Source organism: Brachyistius frenatus, unplaced genomic scaffold (genome assembly GCF_029030835.1).
Source record: "Brachyistius frenatus isolate BFR_SWC_R1_liver_20210118 unplaced genomic scaffold, ASM2903083v1 Contig_5, whole genome shotgun sequence".
NCBI lineage: Eukaryota > Metazoa > Chordata > Actinopteri > Embiotocidae > Brachyistius > Brachyistius frenatus.
Window position 1 is genome coordinate 8,685,060 of NW_027210604.1, and position 11,253 is coordinate 8,696,312.

The 11,253-nt window shown below is 39.5% G+C and overlaps 1 protein-coding gene across 3 annotated transcripts in view; it reads left to right on the top strand.

The window, feature by feature from the left end:
- grik1a (glutamate receptor, ionotropic, kainate 1a) overlaps window positions 1-9,306 on the top strand; it is a 31,296-nt gene extending 21,990 nt beyond the window's left edge. For 2 of the 3 annotated variants that reach the window (XM_069721051.1, XM_069721037.1), the window contains 4 exons: window positions 1,630-1,847; window positions 3,125-3,350; window positions 5,376-5,626; window positions 8,541-9,306. In XM_069721051.1, coding sequence (XP_069577152.1) covers window positions 1,630-1,847; window positions 3,125-3,350; window positions 5,376-5,626; window positions 8,541-8,708 — 863 coding nt within the window. In that variant the 3' untranslated portion in view covers window positions 8,709-9,306. Of the gene's footprint in view, window positions 1-1,629; window positions 1,848-3,124; window positions 3,351-5,375; window positions 5,627-6,409; window positions 7,115-8,540 lie in introns of those variants that run through there. The other variant, XM_069721044.1, reaches the window with a different exon arrangement.
- The last annotated feature ends 1,947 nt before the right edge of the window (window positions 9,307-11,253 follow it).

The following is an 11,253-nucleotide window of genomic DNA, read 5'->3' on the forward strand; positions in this document are numbered from 1 at the left end:
ATTTATCTTTAGAAAGCGCTGTCACTTCGGAAAGCAGATGTCATTTTTGAGCACTTGATGAAAAATGACTGATTCTGCCATACTGCCATTGACAAACCTAGAAAAAAATGTTTGAATACTGTTTTAAGCTGCAGCAAGCAGTTTTTTCCAGCTAAAAAGCTAATGTCAACTACTTGCCCAGCACTAAACAGCAGACACAGTTAAGGGCAAGTTGGTGAACATAGTGAAGCATTTAGCAGGTAAAGAAACAAATATATCCTTCTGGGGTTATAGTGGAGCTGAAAGAAAATTGAACGTTGCACTTAAATTTGTCAGGTAGTCAGCGAGACAAGATATTAGCTGTTGTAGGTTTAAAGGGTTCCGCACAGCAAAGGCCACTAGCCCCTCTCTGTAGAGCTGTCTGTTGAACTCCCTGCACAGCAGTAGATTCTGTTCTGACACTGTAAACTCTAAGCTGTTTAATTCCAAACAACCATTGCCTCCTATTTTCTCTGAACGCCCTTTCCTCGTAGCCTGAATCCACTTCTCATGAATTGCAGCCAAACCCTGTTATAAGAATTATGTTGCTCTTCATGGTGACTTGACCTCCCTGAAGGCAGGAGATTTGGGCAGGATACGTCGGACATGCTTGTTTGGATGACCAGCAAAGCTACCAACAATATCAGTCCACAAGAAAAATTCCAACAGCAGGCTACATTTGTGAAGCTGTCGTTACAAATGTGTATGAATTTATATTATGGTTTATTTTTGGTTAATTTGTAAACTAGGTTGCTTGATGCTTCAGTGTTGTGTGTCTGTCGCAGGATTTCAATTTGACATTTCATCACCGCATCAAAAACAAGCTCAGACAGGTTTTGTAGTGTATCTGCTGTAAGCTCAAAGTCTCAGTGTCATATTCTGCATACTGAATGTAAGGTGTGTGCATGTTTGTGTGTGCATGTTTGATGGTTTACAGTGACTGTGAGCTTTAAGTCTAGAGGCGTTGTTAATCACTTGTTCATTTCAAGGTCAAAGGGATTAAAAATAGGCACAAATGTATTCAAACCTGGCACATTTAATTTGGATACTGTATTTTTCACTTGAGTCAAGTTTCTTTTCTCTGCACGGAGAATTAAAGACGGAATGTGATGCTCGTTCTGCTTGTTCAGTTTTATATTTCATGATATTTCTGGTATGATGTGTTGCCTCATTTTATTTACATTCTGCTTTCTTTTGTCTGTCAGATTTGGTTCTGATTTGTATGGCCGTTTGTTGTTTTACACTGTGGATTATCTGACATAAACAAAAGGGCTAATGGAGAAAGAACAAAATGCTGTATGAAGAGGTGCACAATTCATCATTTAGGGTAGAAGTGAAAGTCCATTTGGAAATCTGGTTTGAATCCAATGACCCCATGTGGACCCGATTACTTTGCTTTGGAAGATATATATGTTTTTACAATACATTTTAAGAGCATTTACACATTGCACACACACTAACTCCCAATGTAGTTGTGCCAAACTGATGTTAGCACATTCATTCCTGCATTGTCAACATTTTCCAACCATAATCCTTAATCTCTCTCCTTTTTCTAAACCTTTACCTTTTGAGCTTGTTTTTAACCTTTTGTCTCCCTCACTGTGCTTCCAGGCTCGGAGCTGATGCCTAAGGCTTTGTCCACTCGTATAGTTGGGGGTATCTGGTGGTTCTTTACCTTAATCATCATCTCCTCCTATACTGCCAACTTAGCAGCCTTCCTCACTGTGGAACGAATGGACGCCCCCATTGACTCAGCGGACGACCTGGCGAAACAGACCAGGATTGAATATGGGGCAGTGAGGGATGGATCTACAATGACCTTCTTCAAGGTAAATCAGCTGGAGGCTTCTGTATGCTCCTTTTAATGGAAGTGAAGTTGCTTTTGGTTTGATCAGAGTAACAGCATAAAAACTATCAGTTTTAAGTATATTGCCAAAGGTTTTCCATGTCAAGTTCATGTCAAGTTTTTAATCCGGTGGTGGCCCATGACAATATATAATACTTTATACTTAATAAATAAATACAAATTCCCATATACAAAACAATATACATACTTTACTTGAATCTTTAATACTTAGATAAATGGTGCTTTGGTAAAACTAAGAACATCATTTTGTATTTGTATGCTCTTGGAATTATGTTAAGCAACACTGATAGTGATTGTGAAATGTGCTCATCAAACACTTGTGACAGTGGATATTTTAGAGATTAATGATAAACTTAATGGTCCAAATAACATCAGATCACTGAAACGGTGAACTTTATCTCAGTTGTGTGTGGTCATGTCTAATAAATTTGTAGTTTACCTCTATCTGTTCATCAGAGTAAATTCACGACTACACAAGTTTGAATTCCGTTCTCTATAACATACTTTTAGATGTGAGTGTGAGTCAGTGGTAAAGCAACTTCATAAAGTCTCAGCCGTATTAGTTCCCTCTGCTGCTACCCCGATCATCCTGTATTTTTGCCAAACATCCAATTAAAAATAAATAAAAAAGTCTAAACCGAGAGATGCATTTACTTTGATGACAGGCAACGTAGATGCATCAAGAGGGTGAGTGTATGAGGGGAATTGAGAAGGTGCATATTAAGACTACTTGTTCTTGTGTTCTGGGGTGTCTGTGCTGTGTAAGTTAGACATTATGTTAACTTGTTACTAGATATTATATAATGTATCAGTGTACCGGTGTCCTCACGCGGGGCTGTCACTTCCGTGCCTCACAGCTACCCACTCTCCTTGCATCCTGTGGCTCAGCAGGGGTGATCCATGCTTGGCTTTATCCTCCCAGATTGCAACCAGTGATTACGGTTGCCTGGATAGGAAGAAGCAGGCTGTGTTGATGGCTTGAACAAATTGAATCAGCTGGAAGAGATTTAGAACACAGCTGTCCCATTTTCTCTGACTGAGCAAGAAGAAACACACGTACACACTTACTCTAAGGCACACTTTGAAAGGCATAGTCCTACATATCCTGCTGTTAAACTTATATATCTTCAGTACATGTGTTGTGTATATTTGCAGCCATGAACACACAGAGCCTTTGATCTCCACACAAATGCATTACAGTACACTTCTCACCAACGTTTGCCTGTTTGGGTTCTCCAGAAATCAAAGATCTCCACCTACGAGAAGATGTGGGCCTTTATGAGCAGCAGGAAGAACACTGCGTTAGTTAAGAACAACAGGGAAGGCATCACAAGGGTTTTGACGACAGACTACGCCATGCTGATGGAGTCCACCAGCATCGAGTACATCAGCCAGAGAAACTGCAACCTCACCCAGATCGGAGGTCTCATAGACTCCAAGGGCTACGGAGTAGGAACGCCTATCGGTAAGAAGAGAATCTTAGAGATTCACTCCTCAACTCCATCTTTGTCAGTTAGTTGAGAACAAAAAGCCCCAAACAACAATCAATAAAGAAAAAAAAGGTAATCATACATATCACTTTTTGATGTCGTATTACTATAATGGTGGTTAAAAACAACAGTAAAACTCCTTGTTTTGGACAATCTGGTAACTTCAACATAGCAATGATGAATTTATGATTGTACTTTTTTGCATTCATTACTTGTCCTCTGTGGTAGACTGCACACATTTAGTTTTATTGTTGGTTAAAAACCAAGCCATATAAAAGTTCACACTGCACAAATCACATTTATTCAAGCCCTCTAAGAATATTAAAATGCACTGAGGGTTTTGTGTTACTTGAATAGAATTTCAATAGAGATCCTGTAAATGGTTTTATACTGTGGTTACAAATTCAATTTTATTAGCAAATTATATTTTTTATTCTTCATGGGTTCAAGTGCAGGGCTACTATCCTTTATCCCCAACATGCAAATGTCCGCCCATCAAAAAGCTCTGACAGCTGTTCTGTGCAAATGTTCATGTAAGGTTTTAGGCCAGTTTGTTGGATTGAGAATTTAAACTGGAAGCAAGCCAACCTGCTGGAACGTGATTACAGTTGGTGCAGTTGGATGTGTACTTAAGCAATACTTAACATCTCATGTGTTTACTCTTTTCCTCTCTGGATGTGTCTCGGTCTTTAATTTTGTTTTAATTTATATATTTTATAATACATGTATACCTTCCTAATGTTTCATAGTGTTGCCAAATATCCTGTCGTTTGACTCACCTCTACCAGAGACTCAAGTTTATTTCATGTCAACTGGTCAACCCAATGAGCCAGTAATTCTCATGTTGTCTGTTGCTCTCACTCTGGCTGTAGAAACTATTCTAAAAAAAAAGAATAACATCCACCACAGAATGAAGAACATCTGCAGCATTTTAATGCAGAGAGGGCAAACAGCCAGAGCCTCCCCAGAAAGTAATGTTGGCATTGACCCCTGTTGTACAAGACAGTGGTGTTGCTAATCCAGTCCAATTAGATGTTGAGCCAATCTCGTGTCTGTATTCAGCTTCTTTCCCCTGTTAGTAAAAGCCACAAACAAGAAGCAAGACTGCTCAGTACCTGCACCTGTTAAATACTGTAGATAAGAACAGTATTTAACAGGTCAATTTTTAATTAAGGACACTACGGGAAGCTTCTGTTGTGTGTCATTGGATGCAGGTCAGGTGATACGGTATTAAGACCACTGATATAAATCGAGAACACCAGATACAAAGCAGGAAACTGATGCCATCCTTCATCACAATATGTAGCTGGTAGGCAAACTGCATTCAGGATAGGATGTGTGTCAGGACCAGACCCTTCAATTAATGGCTATTTTAGTTGTCTGTTGTATTTGGAAGGATATTTTTTCACAAACAAATATCAGGTTCAGGTTAAAGACCTAAATGCAGCTGAGTGTCACGCTGCTTTAACAACCTGAGGCTGATTCCCTCAGGGCAGAAGCAGTGGTGTCTGGGCTGAGCTGACATGTGAGTCTATTCAGCTCTTCTCTCACCTGATCTGTGTGTGTGTGTGTGTGTGTGTGTGTGTGTGTGTGTGTGTGTGTGTGTGTGTGTGTGTGTGTGTGTGTGTGTGTGTGTGTGTGTGTGTGTGTGTGTGTGTGTGTGTGTGTGTGTGTGTGTGTGTGTGTGTGTGCGCGCGCTTATGTGCATATGTGTGTTGGGGGGTGAGAAAGTAGTGATGATAGAAATATAAGCATTCGTAATGCTGTATAAAGAGAAGAGTATGAATGTATGTGCATATTAAAATCTTGCTTTGCAGAACTGCATTTTAACCAACAATAAGCATTACCAATGCAAACTATACCTTTACCTTCTGGTTACTAAGAAGAATAACTGTAAAGAGGACTGCCGTGCCTTATTTTATTAATGGGGCTTTTATCAATAAAGAATGAAGAGTGAGCAGTGGCATGTAACTTTTACTATTTACCATCTCCCTCACCAGGTTCTCCCTACAGGGATAAAGTCACCATCGCCATCCTTCAGCTGCAGGAGGAAGGCAAGCTGCACATGATGAAGGAGAAGTGGTGGAGAGGAAACGGTTGTCCAGAGGAGGACAACAAAGAGGCCAGTGCCTTGGGAGTGGAAAACATCGGCGGTATCTTCATCGTCCTGGCCGCCGGTCTGGTTCTTTCCGTGTTTGTGGCTATCGGAGAGTTCATCTACAAGGCTCGCAGGAACGCTGACATAGAGGAGGTGAGTAAGGGTGAGAACTGCTGTTCTTCTGCTATGCGGTGATGACAAATGACTGCATTTAATAGTACACCATGTGTTTAGAGGTTAGCCTTATAATGACCTCTGTGTTTGAAAGTATTGTTGAAGAAAGGATGCTGTTTCATTGAGTCATTTAAAAACAAGAGATATATAAGAAGTTCCAATATTTTCACTTTTGCACATTTTTAGTAACTGAGATCAAAGAATATTGTTTAGCTTGTCTTTGTTAGATTCTAATTAATATATTTTTAACTATAGAAATGTTTGTTAAATGTTGTTTGCTCAGTCTAAATTCATTTAAGCAATGTTTTCCACCAGAAGGGATTTTTGACTTATCAGTGTCTGACAATCCTTCACAGTAAACAGTGGGTTGGAGAGGCAGTGAATTGTCAGCTTCAAGTGACAGACAGCAAATTGATTCACTCACTGTTATTTGTGTAACTGAATTCTTTATTGTTTGCCAAAAATATGTCATCAATACTGGATTATGCCCAAATTGACATGCTCTGGTTATTCTTCTTAGAGACAAAAATATGATTAACTATTAGAGTGGAAATTCATCTGCTTTCAAGAAGAACATTTCATTTAACAATTACTGTCACTTCAATAACAGATCAACAATACTATGCACATGATTCGGGGTTTTATTGCCTTATTGTTGTATCTTTTATGCTTTTCTTTTTCACATCTTTTTTTTAAACTTTTTTTCCAAGTCCATTAATCTCTTTTGTGTTTTCTCCTCCATCCATTTTTTCTTTGCGTCAGGCCTTTTGTTTCTTTTATGGGGTGCAGTCCCGTCAGTTTCAGCGGCGTGGCTCCACCTCCTCCTCCGGCACCTCCTTATCTACTGATCTGGAGAGCGGCAGGCTGCTGGGGGATGACACAGAGTAGCCATGGCAGCACACATACAGCACACACTCACTCTAGACGATAGGTTTGTAACCAGGTGTCCGTCTCTCTGCCCTCGTTGATAATATCCCAGTATATCTTCACCTGCAGCTTCACCAGTTCCCAATTACTCTAACCCTTGTGCTTTCGATATTTGACCCTTGTGCCCTCAGCTCCTCCCTGCAAAGTTTCTGTTTTGTCTTGTGGTTCTGTTCATCTGGGATGTCAATGATGTTTCTAATACAGCCCCGGGCCATTATAGTCATCATGAGACCGCTAGAGTAGTGTTTTTCTGAGATTTATTATTTTTAAATGAACTGCCAGTGACGTATTAGGGCAAAGTTTAATAAAATTACAATTTGGTTTTTCACAGCATTTCTCCTGATGCTTAACACCAGAATTCAAAATAATTGGGTTTATTTCAGCAGTTAGACAATATTTTCTTTGGGGACTAGCTAGCCAGGGGATAGAGCTCCTTATTTGCTTTCTCTTGTTATATGTAAGGAGCACTTTACTGATAACAGCCTAAAAATATTTACTTGTATTATAGAAAACCCTTAGGAGAGTTAGTTAAACTGTGAGTTTGAGTCCAAAATTGTAAAAATACAGTATCGTTTTCAAAATGTAGCATCACACTGTAACGACGCACCTAAAAAAGTGTACTGATATCCTATTTTTGAGCTGTCCTTGTGCAGCTTGTTAAGTAGCCTTCCAATAGCAGCGTAATCTCAGTACACATTGACTTTAAAAGCCTTTTGGGAAATCTAAAGATAGGAAAAGTTATTTGAATATGTTCCTTCTCATTAAACTCGTCGGTAGACTGGTTTGGTTGACTGAAGTTAGGATAACAGTGATTGAAAAATGTGCTGGGTTAAGATGTCCCCTGACACAAATCCAGAGCAAAAGGTAAAGTTGTAATTTCATAAATAACTTCCAGTGACTGCAGACCATTTTAACTGAAGTAATGATGGATCACTGAGGAATATACTTTCAAGGTATTTGCTGCTCCCCTGGAGTGACCTTATCATGTCGTTGCAAGATCCAATCTGTCTCTTAAGTCTGGGAAAAAACGTTATCAAACTTTTAACTTGTGTCTAAAAGTTAGTTACTCTGAGACTGCCAGGTGGCAAGAGTCTGTATTTGTGGGATATTACAAGTAAATTCATTTTACGTATTTAGTTCCAATCATGATTTTGTTTTTGCAAACCAAGACCAAAAAGTGCATGAATTCAACTTGTGGTTCTTGAAGGTCAGAGGCCAGTATAAATTGGGTTTTCTTTACTGATACTGAGTGTTACTGGTGCTCGTGGGAAACCCTGCAGGAAGCCATATTTGTTTCAGAAGTCTTAGGCAAAGCGTGAGGATGAAAGAAGAAGGTCTTCTGTAGCGCTTGGATATACAGACCAACAGATAAAGACTGGATGACTGTGCTGCAAATGATGATTTGCAAATTAAATTTTGTGAACACAATCTAGCAGAGACCAAAAGAAAAGGCACATAAATCTGACTGACGATTAATGTATTCAAAGCAATGGAATATTCTTCAGAATGGAATAAGCCAGAGGCTTTTCATTTCAGGTGGCCTTCTCTTTGATAATTTCAAATAATTACCACATTATGAATTCATAGCTCTATGCCTCAGATTGTTGCTCAGCAGACACTGTCCTTCATCTCTTGTCTCTGTAATTGGATTTTATGATGAGACAGCAGAGTTTACAAGTCTTTTATAACTCTCATAGATAAATTTACAATTTATGTGTGCTCTGTTATTTCTGGTCAGCCAACTTGAAGTCATTGGCTGCCTGCTCACATTCAGCTGCACCCAAACTCCCACAGGCTGCATCCAATAATTCCTTAACGAATGCAGTTACAGAGCAGAGGTATTTTTGTTTTTATGTTAACACATGTGCAGTTTTTAAATAAGGTCATAAAGAGTGTAATTAATTTATTGGGCATCATCTTTATTGGCATCTTAACCCAGGCCTTTAATTGTTCATCTCTTTGGCAGTGCGTGTCTTTTAGCGCTGTGATGGAGGACTTGGGTATCTCCCTGCAATGTTACAAAGGCACCCGGAGGAGGTCACGAGCCCACAGCGGGGCGAGGTCAGCCTGCATCTTCTGTCAACCCAAACGTAGTGCAAAGAGGGAGGGGGGGAGACGAGACTCCAGCACTTGAGCCTTGGATCTAAAAAGTCATGGAACCTACATCAGAGACTGCTATTTGATCACTTGCCACTTCTCAAGTTTTGTTTTGTGGGTCATTAACTGATATGAAGTTTTGCCCTCATCACCCCTGTCTTTAGACTGTATGTGTGGATGAGTAATATTAGGCATTATACTGTAGATGTAGTTTAAGGCATGGTAGCCTTCAATCAACATTAAAAACAGGTGATGATTGCGAAAATAAAATCCAGTGTAAACCGTTACTGTTTCCTCATGGCTGTAGTTCACTGCTCTGAGCAGTTTGCAGAGTTGAATCTGCACACTTTATAGATTGTCCCATTGTGTAAAAGTATAACAATTTCACAGATTTTCTGAATAAATTTTTTTTTGCATTTTTTTAAACTGTTGTTATGGCTTGTCGCTGTTGTTTTCGACTGGCAGCGGTGTGTGTGTGCATGTTTATTTGTGTGCCTACTGGCAGCTTGCAAAGTAGCTTCAGAGTGGATTGCTGAGCCAACAGTGGCCAGCGAAAAGAGATAACAACCTCTAAGGAAAGACAGGAACACACCTGCTGTTTCATACCCTTAAAGCTCCCACATCACAGACATCAAAACACACACACACACACACACACACACACACACACACACACACACACACACACACACACACACACACACACACACACACACACACACACACACACACACACACACACACACACACACTCACATAGACATGCATACTGTCGCCTCAGAAATACTTGTGATCATGAGATATTTCTGTCTGTGCTTCAGAAAAAGGATACAAAGAGAGGGGAAGGACAAAATGAGAAGGGGTTTTGCTTTTAATGCCGGAAATTCTTAGCAGGTCAAAGACCAAACATAATTTTCTTGTTCCCCTGGGAGTAATCGTCTTTTCTTTCTGCAAGTTATTTTTTTCTGCTTGTTATTTGCTATATTTGAAAGCCTCAGGGGAGATTGTTGTCTCCCAGTAGTGACAGTGGATCCCAGTGGATATGTGCATTCAAAAGAGTAAATAGTTTCTGCCACTTGTTATGCACGTTACATAGCTTACCTATAGTTTATGTTGTGTTTATGAGCTAATGATCCATAGACAGAACCATAATGTGAACATAAAACCTTAATTTTGGAAATACAGCAGGTCTCCATAATCATTCCTTATGAAAAGTAGTTCATTGTGGAAGCACATGTATATGACAGCATTTAAGTTTGATATTGTCTGACTAATTTACACATTTATTGACCGCAAAAAATTCTAACCAGAAAAACTCTCACCTAACAGGTGAGGGATGAAAGTGTTCTCAGCAGCCTCAACACCATTACCTCTCTGCAGCATGAATACGGAGCACTGATTGATCAACCCCCGCCCCACCCTTCCCTTTGCTGGAACTCCACTCATTAAAACATGACGTATTAACACTTGAGCGCACACAAACACACCAAATATCCCTGCACACCATTACCTTACGACTAGTTGTAATGGCATTGTTATTTTTATTGACAAATCCGACCCTCATTTCCACTTTGTTGTGTATTTCATGCTACATTAGGAGCACCCCCGCAATATCCAGTTTTGAGTTTGTCCTCTGCAGCTGTCTTATAGGGTAAAAGAAATTAATCTGAAAGAAGAGCAATGTAAGAATTCTCTGGAGCTCCTTGTTTCTCTGCTACCTCTTGTCAACCTGTTTAATCTCTTCTGCTCATCAGCCCATATTTTCTGTGATTCTGTCCTTCTTTTACCCATTTAGTCTCACTCCACACCTGCCCTGAACTCTGTCAGCAGCCTGGACGTGTGCATTGTGAACTTTTGGAGAAGCACTGAAGCCAATTTAATATTTTCAAAAATTATAGAAATACTGTCATCAGTAAAATTACAATAAATTATACAATACAATCATTTGAGACACATAAATGTACATAAAATTATACTGACAATGTCAATATGACCAAATGCTGGTAGGAAAATAACTCTAAAAGGGAAAGACACAAAGGAAACAGACCATTAATGGAGCACCACATTAAATCTCAAAACAATTTATTACCAACAATGTCAGCACTTTCAAACCTGACCCCCGATTGTTCAACCCTACCAGCTAATGCGGTGACATTTCAGACAGGAGAGAGTGATAGATTATATAAATAGTTTATAAATTACTTGACACACAGGTTGTGTCGTGACATTTTTCTCGGTGGACTGTGCGCCCTGGTTTGTGTGCATCCTAAGAGAATTGGACCAAGCTTTTCTTAATCTCTTCACGTAATGAGTTTTCTCTTTTTTGGTATTCAGATTAGTTCTGGGATTGGGCTGAGTCCAATGTAATAGTGTTTGGTTTGCCTCTAATCTCCTAACCCCATACTTCTTAATCAAAATCAAAGGCAGTATTTTTTTTTTTTTTTTTTATCATTATTTAATCCATCATGAATGAGGCCATGGATTACAATCTCGACCTTGGTATTCTACTCAGCTGAGCAGGACCCTTCTTACCAACCTAAGATGACCTCACCTGACTGATGTTTTGTTATTGTCATGTTCCT